This window comes from Struthio camelus, chromosome 34, assembly GCF_040807025.1.
Source record: "Struthio camelus isolate bStrCam1 chromosome 34, bStrCam1.hap1, whole genome shotgun sequence".
Taxonomy (NCBI): Eukaryota; Metazoa; Chordata; class Aves; order Struthioniformes; family Struthionidae; genus Struthio; species Struthio camelus.
This window is the reverse complement of record NC_090975.1, coordinates 347,712-368,092: the sequence shown is the minus strand read 5'-3', so window position 1 is coordinate 368,092 and position 20,381 is coordinate 347,712. Positions and strand designations below refer to the sequence as shown.

At 56.6% G+C, this 20,381-nt stretch overlaps 1 protein-coding gene across 2 annotated transcripts; it reads right to left on the bottom strand.

Annotated features, from left to right (window-relative positions):
• Positions 1-685: 685 nt before the first annotated feature.
• On the bottom strand, positions 686-6,863 carry LOC104138026 (butyrophilin subfamily 3 member A2-like). Of its 2 annotated transcripts, XM_068923528.1 has the most exons (11): positions 6,775-6,795; positions 6,451-6,631; positions 5,872-6,219; positions 5,153-5,437; positions 4,472-4,573; positions 3,899-3,955; positions 3,474-3,500; positions 3,233-3,259; positions 2,438-2,458; positions 2,104-2,130; positions 686-1,805 (listed from the first exon to the last, which is right to left on the bottom strand). In XM_068923528.1, exons 2-11 carry the CDS (start codon positions 6,551-6,553, stop codon positions 1,180-1,182), a joined length of 1,623 nt encoding a protein of 540 aa, XP_068779629.1. In that variant the 5' UTR covers positions 6,554-6,631; positions 6,775-6,795; the 3' UTR covers positions 686-1,179. The 2 variants fall into 2 exon arrangements, with proteins under 2 accessions (XP_068779629.1, XP_068779630.1); XM_068923529.1 differs by lacking the exons at positions 686-1,805; positions 2,104-2,130; positions 2,438-2,458 and having other exon boundaries at positions 2,467-3,351; positions 6,451-6,863.
• Positions 6,864-20,381: the final 13,518 nt, after the last annotated feature.

Genomic DNA, 20,381 nt, shown 5'->3' with positions numbered 1-20,381 from the left:
CCAGGATGATGCGTTATCCATGCAGCAGGAAGGGGCTGTGGTGGAAGTTGCAGCCAAAAGGCTGTAAGGAGTGTGAGAGAGCAGTGAGGGGGTTTCTAAATCCTACCTGGAGCTGTGTCGATGAGGCCAGAGACAGCAAAACACGAGGCCCGGACAGGCGAGGTGGAGGTGCAGGACTGGCTTGAAATAGTGCCAGGTGCTATTAGTGCAGGCAAAGGCTCTGCTTCGCCTCCGCCCTCCTGCTTCCCCTTCCCATGCTGCAGCCTCCTCCCTCCTGCCTGTGACATTGTCTGCACCTGCACCAGGCTGGGGCTGGCGAGGGAAAGGGGTCAGAGTAAGGTCCTTGCCCCCAACCTGGTGAAGCAGCACATTGGGGCAACCGTCTCCCCATGAGACGGTCATGGGGATAAAGGATCATCCTAGGGGACTGCAGGACACCCCAAATGCCACCCCAAATGCCACCCCATGGCCATGGCGCGCATCAAGGTGGGTTCGCAGCACCCACTAAGCCAAGACAGCTGGAAGGGGCTCAGCCCATGATGCACACTGTGCATGGAGCTGCCACGGGCACGTGGACGTGCAGTCTCATGCATGGAGACCTGGGGAGACGTGCAGGAAAACTCCTGACAGAAGCAACGGGGGCAGGTTCAGTGAGACATGACAGATGTACGAAGGTGGAGAAAGGATCGCTGTATTTGGGAATTTGCAAGTGGGAAGAAGCTTCCAGGCTTTCCTACCAAAAGGTTTGCAAACGGGTGCAGGGCACGCCAGATGTGGCCCTGGGCACCACACAACCCCTCACCAGCTGCTCTGTCCCTCCGTTACCCACCCTCACTGCATTTATCTCCCCTATGGGGAGAGACGTCCCTTCTCCCCAAGCCATGTGGCCTCGCCAGCAGCTGGGAATGGCCCCAAGGGGTTGGCCAGCCCAGCTCGGCCCCGGGAGCAACACTACTGAGGCCATGCCTGGGCTTTCCTCTCTGGCTCTGGGCACCCGGTGGGGTGCAAGGAGCTTTTCTCCTCAGTGGTTTCTGCTGCAGTCCCAGCTTTGTCCCTGCTGGAGGCACCCCAAAGCTCCCCAGGGCTTTGGGATGGGCCTGGATGTGGCCTTCAGGGCTCCTGCAGCTCCCTGTCGCTGGAGCAGGAGGTGGAGGGGTTTGGACCTGCTGAAGACAGTCCCTAATTGTTTCCTGATCCTTCCTGGGTGCCGTGGCCGCCATCCTCTGTACCGCCCTTGCTCTGGGCATCTTTGGCAGCTTTCTCCGCCAATAATCGCTGTGGGAAATCCCAGTCGCTGCAGGGGCAGATGCGGAGGGGATCTCCGCTGGCCCCCCCGATGGCAGGGCCAGGGCTGAGGAAGGGGTAGAGCATCTCCGAGTCAGGCACGGGCATGTCCGCAATCAGGGCCATACAGGGAACGTCATAAAACTCGAGTTTCCCCTCTTCTCCATCCAGATACACCCCGATGACAACTGCCTCCTCCTGGGTCTGCAGCCACGTGTCAGCCTCGGGGATGTGGTGCTGTCCGGCCGTCCTCCGCAGGGCCCAGAAGCCCTCCTTGGGTCGTTCCTCCACCGCCCCTCGCCGCACCTGGGCCCTGGTGCTCTCGCTCAGCACCCCCACCGCCCAGTCCGCCCCGTCCCCCACCTCCACCTCCCAGTAAGCCCGTTGGGATGCAAAGCCCGGGTGCCCCACAGCGATGCGGGGGGCTGGCCCCTGCGAGGAGGGCCGGCACCGGACGCATCGGTCGTTCTCCGACACGACAAGTTCGGGGTGCTGGTGGCTTGAGTCCAGGGTGATGGTCACTGTGGAGAGAGGGGTATGGCCCCATGAGCCGTGGGCTGTGGAGGGGTCCGCCAGCCCCCCGTCCCGTCCTGCCCACGTGCCCTGGGCGATGGAGGGTGGGCAGAGACCCGACGCCTCCTGCCCCCCGCTGGGCCATGCCATGCCTCTCCCAGCCAAGCATCCCTGCGCGGCTCCAAGCGCCGGGAGATGGACCCAAGCTGCCGGGGTGATCCAGGCTCGGCACCACAGGGCACCCTCCACCCGTCCCCCTCCCGGTGGGTGGCAGTCCCCACAGCTCCCGCCAGCCCCAGCGCTCACCCTGGTAGCTCCGTGCCCTTCGGAAAGCTGTGAAGGAAAGGGGTGGGCAGAGTTAGGAGAGAGGCTGTGCAGGAGGGCCTGCGGGGGGCCCCCAGCCTGGGAATCTCAGGGGTGGCTTGTGGGGGCAGGGGATGACGGGAAATGCCCCGCGTTGCCAGGGCCAGGCCCCTCTCTGGCTCTGTGGGAACCTGGGCACCTCCTGGGTGACAGCCAACCCCCAGCCCTGGCCATGGGGTGGGGCAGGAGGTGGGAGACAGCGCTGGGGTTGAGGGGCCACGACCAGGTGCAGGAGACCCCCCCCCCCGGGAGAAGGCCACAAAGCATCGGCTCTTACCCAGCTCTTTCATGGCTCTCTCTGCAACCAAAAGAGGGTCTTTAGCATGTGCAATCCCTCCGGCGAGCCCTGCGCGCACTGCCCACCCCTCCCTCCCCGAGGCACGCTGTTGGGAGGCCCCTTGGCTGTGCTGCCTGCAGCCCTCCCGCGCCCCAGGGAGGCCACCCGCTGCCCCTTGGACCTCTCTGGGCACCTCCCCACCTGGGCTGCCCCTGCTCCCGGCCCGTCTCAAGCTGTGCCAACAGCTCAGAGGGGCCCCGGAGCCGGCAGACCCCCATGCACCCTGCGCCCTGCAGCCGGGGCTGCTCCAGGGTTCCTCCACCGCCCTCGCTCCAGCACGGCACTTGTGCGGATGCTGTGCCTCGCTCCGAGCTGCCTGGACCCAGCCTGGCCGCGCTGGCATCCCCTCCGGCTGCAGCCCTGAGCCACCGCAGCCTACTCCTTTACTCTCCGGACAGCTGTGGAGCCCGCTTGCCATCCGGAGCGAATTCTGCTCATCTTGCACAAGGGTGTTGCGACAGCAGCTTTGCGCCCCTGCCTCGCCGCCCCCCTTGGCAAGCGACAGGGGTTCGGCTTTGGGCCGTGGGGCAGACGGTGGGGGCAGAGTGGACAACGTGGAAAAGCGCCTGGGGCTGTGTGCCGTGTCGTGTGTGAGTGCCCTCTCCGGGGGGCTGATCCCCGCTCAGTCCCAGCTCCTGGGCACCTGCAGGAGGTGCTCAGCCTTGCTGGGAGTTTAGCGGGACCCCACAGCCCGCTTTTTTGGCAGCTCCCTTTTCCCTCCTCTGCAGACCTCACCTTTCTGGAGTCGAAGGTCATAGTTTTCTGGAAGGGAAGAGAAGGAGGTGTCAGGGGCATGGCCCCGCTCCAGGGATGCTTGCCGGGTGGAGCAGCCCGTGGGGCACCAAGGTGCTTGTCTGGGGACGGGAGCAGGGCATTGTCCCATCGCCATCCCAGGGAGCTGGCATAGGCAGGGGGGTGGTTGCATCTTGCCCCAAGGAGGAGCAGAGGCACCAGCACCCAGGGTCACTCCCAGTACCTGCTTCCATGGTCCTCATCAGCTTTTCTGCAAGAGGAAGAACAAGGTGTTGGCTGCACAGCAGAGCCCCTGGGACAGGTGCCACATGCCTGCTCTGCCAGGGCTGTGCAGGCACCCTGCAGACTGCCCCACATGGGGCCAGAGCTGCCGCCTGTGCCTTGGGGTAATCCCCAGGGTCTGCAGAGCTCGAGGTAGCTGAAGGTGATGGAGCATGCCACCCATGGCCCCGTGGACGGAGCCTACCCGGTGGTGCAGAGGGACTCCCAGCACCCTCACTGGCCGTGCTGCCCCCCAGTGTGGGCACCCGTTCAGCAGCGAGGGGCCTGGGCAGACCCAGCCCAGCTTCCCGTGTGGCACTGGCACCGCTTGGCCTCACGTGGAGCACGAGGGGGCACGTGGCACGACGGGAGGCACAGCCGACCTACCCTTGTCCAGGAGAGCCGCCTCCTGTTCAGCTTTCCTGCCCGCCGCCTTCCCCTTGGCTGCGAGAGGAGCAAGAGACGTCCCGTCAGATGGGACAAAGCCTGGAGTAGCAGGTCACTCCGGCAGAACCCGTCCCTGCACGCAGCAGGCGTTGGGATGCTTCCACCCCGCACCCCCCAACCAGGCACCCCCAAGCTGGGCCCTTGGTGGGCAGCTGGTGCGTCCCATGGGATGGGACAGGGCATGGGGCCAAGCGCAGGAGACATTTGGGGGTTGGCCAAACCGGGACAGCCTCCCCTCATCCCTGGTGCAGCACGTTGTGCTGAGCAGACACCCAGGGTCCCCCCCGCTGGGCACTTCCTGGCCAACACGTGCTGGTGCGGTTCCCATTCCCTCTACCATGAGCCAGCCTGGCGCTGTCACCACATGCCCCACGCCACATGTGCGGAAACGCTCCCCACAGCCAACAGCCATGCAACCTCCAGCCAGGCACAGACGTGCCCCCACGGCTCCCTGCAGTCATCCAGTCAACGGTCCCTCAGGAGCAAAGCACAGCCTGAGACCCTTCCCCTTACCTCGGTGGGTGAAAAAGGCACCTGCTGCAAGGGCCAGGAGGGCAAACGCGAGCAGCACCCAGAAGGCAGGCAGCCAGGGAGACACTCGAGGGAAGACGTCTCCTGGTATCCCCGAGACAAATTGTGGACATCAGTCAGACTGCAGCAACACCTTGCCCAAATCCCTCCTGCTCCCAGCAGCCAGCCCCCTGGGCTCCCCAAATCACCCTTCCCGTCCAACTGGGACGTCGCACCCTGCATGCCTCAGCGCGCCCCTTTTGCAGAGGAGAGGTGTGTGTGGGGGGGAATGCCATCTTTCTGCAGCCTGTTAGAGAGAGAGAGGGAGCGTCTTGGTATGAGTGCACCATGGAGATCACGTTAATCAGTGACCTGGAAAACCGAAGGTGGTGTCCCGAGGGGAGACCATGCAAAAGGGAGTTCCTTGAGGCTGGTGCTGACAGGGCCTCAGCAGAGGTGCTTGTGGGTTGCAGGGGAAGGCCTTTCCCCCGATGTGCAGTCTTGGCCAAGCACGTCCTGCATGACCCTGCTGTGTGTCTGCAAGAGAAGTGTCTGTCACCCTGCTCCCTCTCCCTCAAGAAGTCCCTTTTTGGGATCCCCATACTCGCTTCTGTGCAGGAGCTGGGGGGGTTTAATAACTGCCTTGCCCTCCCTACCATTGTGTTTCTGCAAGCTGGGACTCACCTTCAAGCTCAATGGCTGAATGCAACTTGGCACCTGTCAGGCTGTTTTGCACAATACACCATATCTCACCAGCATCCTTTTCTCCAGGGACAGTGATGTGGCTCTGCACGGTGTAGAGCTGCTGCTGGTCCTGCGTGATGGTGGTCACTGGCTGCATTGCCAGGGCCTGCCCATCCAGCCTGAGCCAGCGGACCGTTGGCTCGGGGAACCATCCAGTGGATTTGCAGGACAGCCCCAGCCCTGATCCCTCAGGCCGTGTGACATGTAAGTAAACCAGGGCTACAGCTGCAGGGACAGACAAGGAAAATATCCTGTGGGTCAGTGGTGATGACAGCACTGTCCCACCCTCAGGACACCCAGGGTCCTCATCCTTCATCAGTGAGCACCTGCGCCCCAGCAGCTGAACCAAAGATCTAGGCGTCAGCCAAACAACCCCTCCAGATCCCTGTCTGGGAGGCCGTTAAGTGGTGCCCAACTGGTGCCAGTGCTGCACACACCCTGCCCTTGCCAGCATGGGCTCTGCCTTGCCTCCCGAGGAAGGGGCTGATGAGCATCCTGAGAGGATGCAGCCTCTGCAAGCACCCTGCAAGGATGCATCCTCAATGAGCATCCTGTAGGGATGCAGCTTCCACCTCAGCCTGCCATCCAGGGACCAGCATCTGCGGCAAGGACACCAGGTCTTGGAGGAGACCCTTGCACCTCCACAGCCCTCACCTCACCTTCTACTTGGAGTAGAGCGATGGCTTCCAGGTTTCTTTGCTGGCTTCCTACAAAGCACTGGTAGCTCCCTGCATCCTCTGTGCGAAGGCTCCTCAGCTTCAGAGAGACATTCCCACGGCTGAACTCCTGGGGGAAAAGCTCTGTCCGGCCCTCGTAGCCTTTCCCTGGCATCTCCTGAGCTCCTTCTCCACTGTAGTAGTGAACATTGACAGTCCTGAGGCCATACTTCCTCCAGCGTACCTCCAGGCCAGGCAGAGGGGCCGGGGGTGAGAGTTGGCAGGGTATCACCACATCCTGGCCCAACTGCCCCACCACGGGCAGCAGGGAGGTGGACAGAGAGATGTCCGCTGGAACAAACAACCACAAGAGACCAAGATGTGGGGGGAAGGTTGGGGGGGGGGCAGACCCTGCCAGGGCATGGCAGGCAGGAGTGGGGGGAACAGGGTGGCCAAGCCAGGGACCACGTGCACAGCCCATGCACCAGGCTTGGAGGCTAGGAAGGCGCCATGCACTCTGATCGGCAGCTGGCAGGAAAGAAGGGGTCAGGGAGAGTGAGGTGGGGAAATGCACAGGTTTACCAGAGCCAGGATGTGGTGCCAGGAGGGACAGTCCCAGGCCGAGCGTGCAGAGTATCCGTTGCATCACCAGGTCACTCAGGGAAGCTGCAAGGTAGGAGCACATGCTGAGGCTGATGAGACTGTGACATCCGGGCAACGGGGCCAAGTCCACTTGGAAGGGAGGTTCAGCTTCCTTTCATGCCTGCAGGGACACTCCAAACAGTGCTCTCAGCACTGGGCCACTTTCGGGGAGCAGAGCCCAAAGCACCAGCAGCAGGGACCCGGTGGTCTTCCCTGCGGGAGCCAGGACCCTGCTGTCTGCCCCAGCTCTGCCAGGCTCCTCACCCAAACAGCACTGCACCCAGTCTTGGACTCTGACCCTGGCACAGCACCAGGAAGTATCAGCACCACCGTTTCTTGCTGGCACCTCCCTGCACAGCCCAGGACCAGAGGGCAAAGGGAGCACCACAAGGGCAGACCCACCAGCTGGGATCAGGGGAAAGCAGAGCCGAAAAGGGGTACTTGATCTGTCTGTGCTTTTCTGGAGCTGGAAATGGCTCAGATTGCCCTCTGTGAGCTGGCAGACTGCTGGGCTGGCAAATTCCCACCGTTGTCTAACCCAAAAATTCTTGCAAGGAGCTCTCCTCCTTGCTGCCTGGAGCAAGGAGCTCTCTCAGAGCAGCAAGGAGCCTCTGGAATTAGGGAGAGGGATGGGTGCCAGCACCCAGCTGGGGACCAATGCACCACAGAGTGCATTGGTGCACTCCGTGGTGCAAGAGCCAGCACCCAGCATTGGGACCAATGCACCTTGCAATGCAAGACCCAACACCTAGCACAGGGATCAATGCACTCTACGGTGTAACAACCAGCTCTCCGCACAGGGACCAATGCACCCTGCAGCACAAGAGCCTGCACCCAGGATACAGACCGGTGCACCCTGCAGTGCAGGAGCCAGCTCCCAGCACAGGGACCAATGCACACTGCTGCAGCCCCAGTGTGCCCCTTTGCTAGGCTGGGGCTGAGGACCTCACTCTGACCCCCCTCCCTCACTGGCCCTGGCCGACGATGTTGTTGGCAGGAGGGAGGGAGGTGGCATCCAGGAAGGGAAGAGGGAGGGTGGCCATGAAGCAGAGACTTTGCCTGCACCGTGGTCCCCCCATGCTCAGTGCAGCAGCAGGGAGGAAACTCAGCCAGGGCCTCGCGGTTCCCCCGCTCGCCTGGGGCTATTTTGAGCCAGCCCTGAGCCTCTGTCTCATCTCTCCAGGCCTCAGGTTTCACCATCTCTGGCCTCGCAGCCTCAGCTCTAGGTAGCATTTAGAAAACTCCCCCCCCACTGCTTTCTCACGCTCCTTAGCCTTTCAGCTGCAGCTTAAACAAGCAGGACATTTGTTAATGACTTTCGAGTCGGCATTGTATTTGCAGCTTCAATTGCCCATTTTCTCTTTGTGGTATTTTTGCCTCGTGTAGTTTTGCCTGTGCTTATGAATTGCATTTTTTTTCTACCCAGCTCTGGTCTATCCTCGGGAAACAGAGCTTGGCTCCTGGGACTTGGGGTGCAAAAATCCCTGGGCAAACTGTGCCAGACAAACAACCGCTCCACTTTACACCCCTTCAAAGTTCCTTTCTCATCCCCAAAGGCCAGGGCTGCTTTTAAAAGAGTGAATAATTCCACATGGCTGCTGAGCAAATTTTCAGATTAAAATGAGAAAGAAGGGCTGATGTGAGAAAACATCAAGCACAAAAAAAAAGTCCTTGAAAAAGTTCATTCAGTTTAAATTTATTATTATTATTACTACTATTACTATTATTATTATTGTAAGAGGATTTTAGTAGGCGTGTACAGCAGTCCCAGGTGGCAACCGTGGCATGGGATTCATATGGAATCTGTTGAAGGGGAAATTCTGCATAGGTCTGACCAAATTTAGTCCATCAGTTCATAGGATCATGGGACTAGGCTATGAGGGGCTTTGGGAATCTCTTCTCCAACCTCCTGCTCAAAGCAGCTTTGGTTAGAGCAGACTGCTTGGGGCTGTTTCCGGCTGAGTTTTGAACATCTCCAAGGATGGCAGTTCCCCACTGCTCCGGTCCCTGGTCAAGGGACCTGTTCTCTCATGGGGTAATTATCTTTTCATTCTATTTAATGGGTTTTTTTTTTCCTGACAGATAATGGGAATTTCAAAAATTTGCAAAAGGCAGCCTCTATATGGTTGGCCTTCTTTGCTACAAGGGCAACTGGTGTTATTCTCCAGGACCTTCAGATCTTTTTCTGCAAAGAAGTTCCTTTCCCTGTCTGCAGTCTCCATCCTGTGTATTTGCAGGGGGTTATTCCATCACAAGGGCAGGACTGGATATTTGCCCCAAATACCTTCCAGCGTCACTATGACATCCTGCTTCAGGACCGTGGTGCAAACCCTGTTCGATGTGGTGCACACAACAGGACACAGCCAACTGGTGCAGTGAGATGTGGCCTTGCAAGAGTCATTTCCCCACCGCAAACTCCATTGGCTGGGACCTCATGGTCACACACTCATAGTGGTTGTAGATGCTCTTTTTTTCACCCTTCATGGCACTCGCCTCCTGCCCGTTGTGGCAGAAGATGATACGGCTGATGTGGCCGCTGGTGTCCACCGTGCACTGGAGCTGCACAGTTTCACCCATCCGGGCTGCTGTGGGGCTCAGAAAGATGCTGGGGGCTGGGAGATGACCTGGGTATGGAGCAGAACAAGTGGAGGGTGAGCCGGAGACATCTACCCATGCAGCAGAGGACGGATGCCAGGGGTCTGGGAAGGAATACCCTGGACAGCAGCAAGGGATGTATTTGAAGGCAGGGCTAAGGGACTGGGAAGGGCTATGCTAGCATCTCTCCATGCCAAAGCAGGTCTTCAGACCCCACATCCTCATCAACCCCATTCTCCCTTTGCATGACCCCACGCCTAGGCTGGCAAAATGGCGATGGCCAGCAGGCAGACTCTCCTGGGGCTGAGCAGAACTGGCAGCTGGCCCTTGGAGCTGGAGACAGCAAAGAACAGGAGTTCAGTGCTGAGCGAGAGGCAGCCTGGTGCAAAATCTTGGCAGCTGAGCAATCTTCACTCTCTCTCCAAGAACCAGCTCTGGCCCTCCTGGCGTTGCAAGTGTGGAGTTCCACCTTGTCCTGCAAGGCCTCTTGCTCCATTTCACTTCTCACCTCACCCGTGTTCATCACCGGGGAAAGCTGGGGCAGCTCCAGCTCCCCTTGCCCACCTGGTGGGCAGCTCCAAGCCCCTGGTGGCATCCCCCTTCCACATTTGCCTCAGACCTTGGTGACCTACCATGCAGCAGTAGGTAGAGACACACTGTCACAGGGGAGAGGATGTAATCCATATTCAGGGGATGCCCAGGGCTTGTTTCGATGCTTGCTGCCTCCAGCCCCTCTCTGCACTGCTGTGCTCCTCATGAGCCTCCTCACTTCAGATATTTGTCACTCTTCCACCCCCCCCACCCATTTCCTGATCTCATCTTCCAGCCACAGGGGCTCTATTTTGGGCAGCCCTGTGAGAGCAAAACATGTGCCTCGGGCACCTGCAGCAATAGTAAACAGGCTCAGGCGAGCCCCTGAACGGCAGCTGAGTAAGCCGAGGAGGATACACAATGGGAACGCGGAAAGCTCACACACTCAGTCAAGGGCAGCGACAGGGATGCTCATGAGGCAGCGCGAAGCCACAACCCTGTGCTCACCACCATGCACAAGCTTGCAGATCTTGTTCTGCAAAGCCTGGCTTTTCCTGCAAAGCCCACCTTTCCCTGCAAAATCTACCGTTCCTTGCAAAAGCCACCTTTTCCTGCAAAATCACGTCTCACCACCCAAGAAAGCTGTCACCCAAGAGGTTTCACAGGGGGTTTCCCACCATGGCACTGCCACCGGCAGTCAGATAACCCAGCCCCAAGCAACTTTTGCAGTCATGATGCTGCCTTCATCCTTTACCTGCTGTGAGAAATCAGAGTGTTTCAGGTGCTGAATGTCCCACCTCCCCTGCCCCAACTTGTCACCTCCAGAAGGTACTGAAGATTTTAGCTGGAAGTGTGATTTTGGGGAGGACCAGGGCTGCAGTGACAGGCACAGGGGGATGCAGGAAGGGTGTCTGAGGACAGGGGGAAGAAGGATTTCATATTGTTCTGTGTGGCTCCTTGCACACTGCTATTTTGTCCTACCCTTTCCAGCAGCAAATTTAGGGGAGTAAAACCACATCCACCTTCTCAATGGAAGCTCATCAGACCATCTGAGCAGCTTTGTTCACTAAAGATGTTTATTCAAACACAAAATGTGACAACATAGTGTTAGAAACAAAGAAATCACCAAGGGGCTGGGTATGACAGTGTCATGCGTGCTGTGGCCAGGCAGACAGTTTTATTTCTTTCACTCCAGTGGCCTGTAGTGGCTTCTTGCAGAAAACTGCACAGTCCCTGCTGGGTGTCCCAGAAACATCTATCTTTCCCGTGCCCTTTCCAGGGGTTTTGCACAGAGCAAGAGCTGTTTCCATGGCACACAGCTGGTGCTTTGAACATCCTGGAGCCACTGCCCAGGGCTCTCCTCTGAAAGTAGAGCGACCATCCTGCCCAGAAGCAGTGACCCGCAAGTGAAATTTGCACCTAGGCTGCAATTGCTGCCTGATGCATCCAACACAAAGGGCCCAGGGAGTGCCTTGGATAGCCCATCTTCCCTGGCTTGCACCCAGGGTGATGTGGAGAAATCCCCGGGGGGTTGCTTTCCACTGCCCCGAACTCTCCTTCCCCAAAGACCCTCTGCTGTCCTTTGGTTGCGCCAGAGAATGCCCTCAGCAGATGTATCTCTCTCATCCCTCTTCCCTTCACACCCCACACTGTTTCAGGTTTCCATGGGTCTTCAGGGCTGTAGATGGGTCAGGGTCACTTTTGTCACATGAGCACTGCTGCTAACCCTTGCTGAGCTGCATGTTATAAATCATCCCACCTACAGAGACAGAGAGGTAACCCGTGAGCCCTGAAATTTTCTACAGGGCTCCCTTCATTCCAGAGTAGAAGAAGATGTGAACAGAGGTGGGTCTGGAGCGGAGGGAGTCTCTTCACAGCCCAGCAAGCCCTTGCCATGGAAATTTTCACCCCCCACCCAGCCCTGACCAACACTGTACCCGTGTCTCCCTGTCCCTGCACAGCTGCAATGCCTGCAGGAAGCTATGGTTTAGGGTTCGCCTTTCCGGGGACATTGCCATCCACGGTGGGAGGGGGTGGCCGTTGGGTGCCATTCTTCAGTAGGAAAGTTGCAACAGGGGCTGAAACGAGGAGCATCAGGACCATTGCAGAGCGGAGCATCCAGACCCAGAGCGGGATGACCGGCCTGGGGGGGTTGTCGATCCCGTGGGACCCTGGGGAGACAGTGGGGAAACATTTTTGCCAGGCTCTGAGAGACCATGCAAGCTCTAGGGCAGCTTTGCAGGAGAAACAAGAGGTTTTACCTACTCCCCTCCATCCTGTCTCCCACCACCAAGGGAAAACCAGAGTAAAAGGGCTCAGTGAAACGTCAAAACAAGAATCCATGCTGAACATTTTGATGATTACACAACCGACCAAAGGAAAATTCCTATCTCAAACTCTTCTGCCTCATCAATATCTCACTTTTATGGGAAACTGTTATTCATAACCCCAGTATTAACGTGATGCAACACTTCAGTTGCTTGGCTTTATAGTTTGTGTTCTCCTAACAGAAGAGAAGCTTGGAGATAATGACTCAGTCTAGACACAGGTCAATGGCTCTTTCTCGTAAATTGATGGAAAAGGGGAATCTGGGGCTGATAAAAGAGATTCTTCCACCCTGAGAGCAGGCAAAGACAACCTGCTCTCTACGCAGAAGAGAAACAGAAAGAAGCACTGATAGAAGAGTTAGGAGAGACCAGGGGTTTGAGGAATTTCAGCTGGAGAAAAAAGGGGAATTGCAAGAAAACCTTGCTGGGGTCGAAAATAATAAGTTGTGCTAGTGCTCGCAATACTGGTATAAAACTGACCTGGTGTGGAGAGGGGACCTGTTGGCTAAGGAAGCAACTGAGCGATGGACAGGGAAGTAGCACAGATGCATGATGGTACAGGCGACTGAGTGCGCACTTACCCTGGACGTGCAGGCGCTGGGCTGGGCTGAGCTGGGATCGCTTCACCCATCCTTTGGCATCCCTGGTTTCATACCTGCAGGAGTAATTCCCAGAGGTGTTCACTGAGGCAACTTGGTGAAAAGTGTAGACACTCTTCTCTGAGCCACGGCTGGCAAAAACAGCAGCCTCGTCCTTGCAGAAGACAACGCGAATGACGGCACTGTCAGAGAAGACAGTGCACTGGAGCAAGACAGCATCTCCTTCCTGGGCTTCTGGGGTATCGAGGAGCAAGGTTGGGGCCAGGAGAGTGCCTGGGGGCAGGAACAGTGTAGTCAGCGTGATGGGAGCTGCATGAGAGGAGGGGATGCCCTGGAAATGGCCGCAAATGCAATAGGAGGAAGGAAGTGTCCCTGGGAGCTGTGCTGAGCAGGGAAGTTCAACACGGCTCCCAGCTGCTGCACCCCATGGTGCAGCCCCTGCCTTCCCCCGTGCAGGACCAGGGCTGGGCGCTCTGGAAAAGGATCAGCACCCCAGGATAGACAGAAAGACAGAGAGACAGACTGACCTGGAGCTGTGCAGAGCTCCTTGCTGTGGACGCTCAGAGCTGGAAATGGCAAAAGGAAGGCGGTTAGCACTGAGCAGGGTGGCACAAACCCCTGAACCACATGCTCTCCCATGAGTTGCTCCTTGGGTGCATGCACTGTTGGTGCTCAGGCTCTGCACCCCCAACCTCCCCAGGGCCAGCAGGCTCAGAGACTCACCCAGGAGCAGGATGCCTAGTCGCAGGGTCACAGGAGTGATGGCCGGCATGGGCAAATGTCCTCTTCCAGCAAAGCCCCCACAGCTGCACCCCAATGCAAGGAGCCCTTTTCTGCTCCAAATGGTGCCTGCAGAAGGGATCTGCTTCCTTTCTTCCTTTCCCTCCCTTCCTCTGCACAAGAGGGCTGTCAGGAGTCTGGGTGCGGGTGCAACATGGAGCAGCTCTGAAGTGATGCTGCTGCAGGAGCTGGGGCAGCCTTTGCTCCCTCATGGAAGCCCAACCCTTTTCTAACCCCTTTCTGTCCTCCCCCCCCCACCCCCACTATGGTTATGTCTGCTCCTTTTTCTGCCCTACACATCAGCTGGCCACAGCACTTCTATTTTGAGATCACAGAATCACACAGAATCACAGAATGGTTGAGGTTGGAAGGGACCTCTGGAGATCATCTAGTCCAACCTCCCTGCTCAAGCAGGGGCCTCTAGAGCATGTTGCACAGGATTGTGTCCAGGTGGCTTTGGAATATCTCCAGCGAAGGAGACTCCACAACCTCTCTGGGCAACCCGTGCCAGGGCTGTCACCTTCACAGTCAAGAAGTTTGTCCTCAGGTTCAGATGGAACTTCCTGGGTCTCACTTTCTGCCCATTGCCTCTCGTCCTACCACTGGGCACCATAGAGAAGAGATTGGCCCCGTTCTCTTGATACCTTCCCTTCAGACACGTACACACATTGATCAGATTCCCCCCTCTGTATTCTCTTCTCCAACCTGCACAGGCCCAGCTCTCTCAGCCTTTCTTCATAGGAGAGATGCTCCAGTCCCCTCATCATCTTTGTAGCCCTCCGCTGGACTCACTCCAGGAGTGCCATGTCTCTCTTGTACTGGGGAGCCCAGAAGTAGACACAGTACTTCCAGTGAACACCAGGGCTGAGTAGAGGGGGAGGATCACCTCCCTTGACCTGCTGGCAACACTCTTCCTAATGCACCCCAGGAGACCATTAGCCTTCTTGGCCGCAAGGGCGCATTGCTGGTTCATGGCCAACTAGTCCAGCAGGACTCCCAGGTCCTTCTCGGCAGAGCTACTTTCCAGCACGTCAACCCCCCAGCCTGTGCTGGTGCATGGAGTTATTCCTCCCCAGGTGCAGGACCCTGCACTTGCCTTTGCTGAATTTCATGAGGTTCCTCTCTGCTCATCTCTCCAGCCTGTCCAGGTCCCTCTGAATGGTAGCACAGCCCTCTGGTGTGTCAGCCACTCCCCCCAGTTTAGTCTCATCAGCACACTTGCTGAGGGTGCACTCTGTCCCTTCATCCAGCATCAGTGTCCAAGATCCAAGACACCCAATGCTCTCAGCAGGAACTCAACTCTTTGAGGGGGCAGGGAAATCATGACCTGCATTTAGGGCTATGAGTGAACCCCACTTGCTTTCTTTGCTTTGGGATGGAAAACCCTTTGCTAGCCCCAGGCCCCTCCACTTCTGTCCATCTGAAGATGGGCAGCTCCTTCCTACTAGGCCATACCTGCACTGCCTCTGATCCTTCATCTGGCTGCCTCAGTGGCTCATGGCAATGATCCAGCCAGCTTTCGCCTTCAAACTTAGGGCTTCACGCATCACACATGAGACTGGATCCTTTCTCCAGATCTCCATGTAGAAAAACCCGATTCATTCATGGATCTCTGGGAACACATGCATTCAGCTCTGGGGTCCAGAGTGCAAAAGCAAGAGACAGGGATATGACCTTACACATCTCTCTCCTCCAACGCAGGGCCCTGCTCTTGCACAGTCCCAAGAAAGGTTTGCCTGAGATGGCAAAATGCCCTAAGGTACTTGCCTTCAGCTCTGACCTTCTGTCCTGTCCCCGTTCTGCAGCCCTGGGACTAGACCAGTCAGATCTGCATCCTGGTCTTTTCCAGTGTCTCAGAGGACACTGCTCCCTCCCCACCCACACTAGTCACTGCTCATTGCTTCCTGAATCGCTCGTGCCCCAACCACAGCATCACTATTTTGGGCCGGAGGTTGAAGTCAGACGAATGTCTCTGGTGCAAAAGGTGGCTGTCAGCGCTGGAGCAGGAAGCTTAGACTAATTCACCCCAGGAAATGCAGTGGTGACAGAGCTCTTGGGACTGCAGCTGCGGCCAGGCAACCTCAGGGGTTTCAGACCTTGCAAGGTGTTTGTGGCATTCACGTTGGGCACAAATCTCCCTAGCTGCCCAGCAGAACTAGGTCCTATGCTCCCATGCATGCAGTGGTAGTTCCCATAAGTCACATGTTTGCACTTTAGCATAGTAAGGCCTTTGCCCGGATTCTGAAACCTTGCAGAAAAGCAGCTCCTCTCCTGGCTACTGCCTTGAGCCATCATTGCTCTACATCAAGCAGTCTGTGCATAGGTCCTGCAAGGGAGCATTGTGCCCCAGCTCATGCCAAGTGGTTTTCTTCCAGGAAAGGGGCACAGAAGCTCTCTAGGTCGCTTTTACGGGAGACACTGACAGCCACCCACAGGTGCTCCCTGGTCTCCTTGTGCCAGGTCAGCAGGTGTTGAAATGACAGTTTCCCATAACTATCCCATTTTGTGAGCGTACAAGGGACACTGCTTGAGCAACCCATATCACAGAATCACAGAATCACAGAATCACAGAATCGTTTAGGTTGGAAGGGACCTCTGGAGATCATCTCGTCCAACCTCCCTGCTCAAGCAGGGTCACCTAGAGCATATTGCCCAGGATCACATCCAGACGGGTTTTGAATATCTCCAGCGAAGGAGACTCCACCACCCCTCTGGGCAACCTGTTCCAATGCTCTGTCACCCTCACAGTCAAGAAGTGTTTTCTCAGGTTCAGATGGAACTTCCTGTGGTTCAGTTTCTGCCCATTGCCTCTTGTCCTGTTGCTGGGCACCACGGAGAAGAGGCTGGCCTCATCCTCTTGATACTCCCCCTTCAGATACTTGTACACGTTGATGAGATCCCCTCTCAATCTTCTCTTCTCCAGGCTGAACAGGCCCAGCTCTTGCAGTCTTTCTTCATAGGAGAGATGCTCCAGCCCTCTAATCATCTTGGTAGCCCTCCGCTGGACTCTCTCCAGGAGTGCCATGTCTCTCTTGTACTGGGGAGCCCAGAACTGGACACAGTACTCCAGGTGAGGCCTCCCCAGGGCTGAGGAGAGGGGCAGGATCACCTCCCTCCACCTGCTGGCAACACTCTGCCTAATGCACCCTAGGATCCCATTGGCCTTCTTGGCCACCAGGGCACACTGCTGGCTCATGTTTAACTTGTTGTCCACCAGCACTCCCAGGTCCTTCTCGGCAGAGCTACTTTCCAATAGGTCAACCCCCAGCCTGTACTGGTGCATGGGATTATTCCTGCCTAGGTGCAGGACCTTGCACTTGCCTTTGTTGAACTTCAGGAGGTTCCTCTCCGCCCACCTCTCCAGCCTGTCCAGGTCCCTCTGAATGGCAGCACAGTCTTCTGGTGTGTCAGCCACTCCCCCCAGTTTAGTATCATCAGCAAACTTGCTGAGGGTGCACTCTGTGCCTTCCTCCAGGTCTTTGATGAATATATTGAACAAGATTGGGCCCAGGACTGACCCCTGGGGGACACCACTAGCCACAGGCCTCCAACTTGACTCTGCGCCATTCACCACAACCCTCTGAGCTCGGCCATCCAGCCAGTTCTCAAGCCACCTCACTGTCCACTCATCTAGCCCACACTTCCTGAGCTTACCTAGGAGGATGTGATGGGAGACAGTGTCAAAAGCCTTGCTGAAGTCCAGAAAGACAACATCCACTGCTCTGCCCTCATCTACCCAGCCAGTCATTCTGTCATAGAAGGCTATCAGATTGGTCAAGCATGATTTCCCTTTGGTGAATCCATGCTGACTACTCCTGATCACCTTCTCGTCCTCCAGATGCTTAGTGATGACCTCCAGGATGAGCTGTTCCATCACCTTTCCCGGGATGGAGGTGAGGCTGACAGGCCTGTAGTTTCCTGGCTCCTCCTTCTTGCCCTTTTTGAAGACTGGCGTGACATTGGCTTTCTTCCAGTCCTCAGGCACCTCTCCTGATCTCCAGGACCTTTCAAAGATGATGGAGAGAGGCCTAGCGATAACATCCGCCAGCTCCCTCAGCACTCGTGGGTGCATCCCATCGGGGCCCATGGATTTGTGGATGTCAAGTTTGGACAAAAGATCTCTAACCCGATCCTCCTCAACCAAGGGAGAGTCTTCCTTTCTCCAGCCTTCCTCTCTTGTCTCCAAGGTCTGGAATTCGTCAGGACTGGCCTTAGCAGTGAAGACAGAAGCAAAGAAGGCATTCAATAACTCTGCCTTCTCTGTATCCTTTGTCACCAGGGCACCCGCCCCTTTCAGCAGCGGGCCCACGTTTTCCCTAGTCTTCCTTTTGCTATTGATGTATTTGAAGAAGGCCTTCTTGTTGTCCTTGACATCCCTTGCCAGATTTAATTCCAACTGGGCCTTAGCCTTCCTTGTCGCATCCCTGCACGCTCTGACAAGGTCCCTGTATTCCTCCCTATCTTTGCATCTCCCTATCTTTGCATCTTTGCATCTCCATATCTTTGCATCTCTCCTCTCCCATAGGCTCTACTCTGCAAACAGGAGGGAGCATTTAATTTGTCCCTTGCCGGGGACAGGAGCTGTTTCTCTGCTGCAATACTGCATAGCAGTTCTTCATGAGAGTCCCCATTTCTTTACTGTACAAAGGGATCCTCCCTCCTGGAGGCTTCTGCATTCATATAGACAAAGAAACAGAAGCAAGAGAAGCCCCTAAAAACTCCACTCAGTGGGTGGGAAGCTGGGCAGTGAAGGGGATGCAGGCAGTCACATGGCATCCTCCAAGGCCACAGTGCACGCCGTCTTGGGCATCACCTCCACCTCTGCTGTGTGGGTGTGGACGATGTCCCTGCTGGTGCTGGCTCCCTCGATCCAAGTGACATTGATGCAGGTGGAAACCTCCCACCCCATCCTGTTGAAGGCCAGGATGCCGGCGTGCATAATGCCCCACACATGGGCTAAAAGCACCTGGTCAGCCTTCCAGTCATGCTGTGTCTTGGCTGCCACTTCAAAGGAGACAGCTTTCTTCACCATTCCTCATGGTGGCCATCATGAGGCTCACGTCTTCCTGACTTCCTGATATGCTGGGCATGGAGATGCTTCTGTCTACAGGGCCTGCAGGGGAAGCAGCGTTGTGCCCCAGCTCATGCCAGGTGGTTTTCTTCCAGGCTATTTTGCCCCATGACCATGCAGAGGGCTCTGTACAGGGACCTTCCACTCCCTCTGCACAGCCTGAATCCATGAAGAGGGGAAGCTGTATGGTCTCCGGGCCATCTCATGCTCCAAAATAATGCTCACAGTCTTATACTAGTCTAACTCAAATGACTTGCCCACATTATCTCACATCGAGGACTCTACCTCCTCTTGTGGTGAGAGTCAGGTTGGCATGGTAGATCTGCAGTGCTCATCAGGGCTCTTTTTCAGTGCTCAGCCTGTGCCCTTTTTGCAAGGCTCTCTCTGTGCTCTTGCTGGTAGGCCCAAGAGGCTCACCCCATGCTTCATCTCTGTTTGCCTCTTCTCAAGGGATTAGCGGTGGGCTCAAAGCTCCAGACATACAAGCAGACCAGCAGGACGGCTTCATGGCGCTGGCAGGGGGCACCATCAGGGTTCAGGGCTTTTGCAGCTCTGTGTCCTTTGCTCTCTGATGACCACCCTTTTGTGGTCATTTGCTGCTGGAGACACTTCCAGCAGAAGCTAAGCCTCTCCTCTACCTCTCTTGCCTCTAGCACCTGCCTGCTGATTACCATGCAGCATCACATGTGCAACCCAGCCCTGCTCGGGCTCAGCCAGGCTCTATCCTCTCCTCTTTCGCCTTCCTCACCACTTCCCGTTTCCTGCCTCACTCCTGCCCCGGCCACAGTGGCGTTGTTTTGGCCAACAGGTTGCGAACAGGGGCATGCACTGCTGAGAAACCCTTCAGGAAATCTGTGGCTGAAAGAGGACCCTGGCACAAGTTCTTTTGCTGGTTTGTCTTGGTGACCTGTTAATAAAGACGCATATGGGGCAGCCACCTCTGTTCAGCAGAATTTATTGCACTACACACTCAAAGCTGTGGTCCCATGGCTGCATCACTGCAAGTTGCATGGAGGTGACTTGCTGACAGCACACTGGAGGACACAGGCAATCCATATTTCTTCTGTAAATGGACTTCAGAAAGACCCTAGCAGCCAGCAGGGTGAGCAGCAGAGAGCTGAGAGATGTGGGGGTCATTCCAAAACTGGGAGGGAGGCCAGAAGGAGAAAAGCAGAAAAGGCACAACTCTGAGCTGATTGATTCCTCAATCAGCAAAGCATCATGCAGACAAGAAAGCGTTCAGGTCGCAACAGCCTAAAGGCATGAACCCTCTTTTGAGCTTCTTTTGTTTGAGCTCCTCAGGAGCAGGAGCCTGCCAGAGACTTTGCCAGCACACACAGCATGAAGGGAGTAGGAAGAGAGGAAAAGCAGCTGGAGATCTTTGCAGGCCCCTACGAAGGAGCAGCAGGAGGTTTCCAGGCAGAAAACATCTCCTTCAGGGCATGCTCTGGTGCAGTCGCCTTGCAGGGCAGTATCTGAGCTCTAAGCAAAGCACCTGAAAGGACAAGCTGGCAGGCTCGGAAGCCTTTGGGGCTTCTCAGCATTTGAAGGATAAACAAAACTGCAGCAGTAGCAGTGGTGCACACTCCCACTTAAGACCCTACATCAAATATGATGTAAAGGTGAAGAACGGCTCCCTTCCTGCACAAAACCTGTGCAGAGACCCAAGATGCACAGCAGTTTAGAAGCAGAGGCAGCTCGGCTTGCTCAGTGTTGTGAGTCAGATGCCACCAGGCTGGACTGAGCTTTCAGTCTTGCACAGCAACAGGCCACAGTCCTTCCTCGCCTTGCTGTTTTCCCGTGCTGCAGCATGGTCCTGGCAAGCTAGTATGGTCACTCCCTCAGTGGCATGATGTTGGCATACACTGTGGTGCCTTCTCTCCGGGGCTGTAATGGCTAAAACCACCAAAAGGCTCAAAGCGGCACTGCCCTGCTCCCCGCAGCACACGTGCATGGGTGCTTGTGGGG

What these genes read in the sequence shown, in the direction of transcription:
- LOC104138026 (XM_068923528.1), bottom strand. Translation starts at nt 6,553, where the DNA reads ATGTGCTCCTACCTTGCAGCTTCCCTGAGTGACCTGGTGATGCAACGG. An exon ending in TTCAGCCATTGAGCTTGAAG is followed by an intron (nt 4,574 to 5,152) that starts GTGAGTCCCAGC and finishes CGGGGATACCAG; the next exon opens with GAGACGTCTTCCCTCGAGTG. An exon ending in TGACCTTCGACTCCAGAAAG is followed by an intron (nt 2,459 to 3,232) that starts GTGAGGTCTGCA and finishes TTTTGGTTGCAG; the next exon opens with AGAGAGCCATGAAAGAGCTG.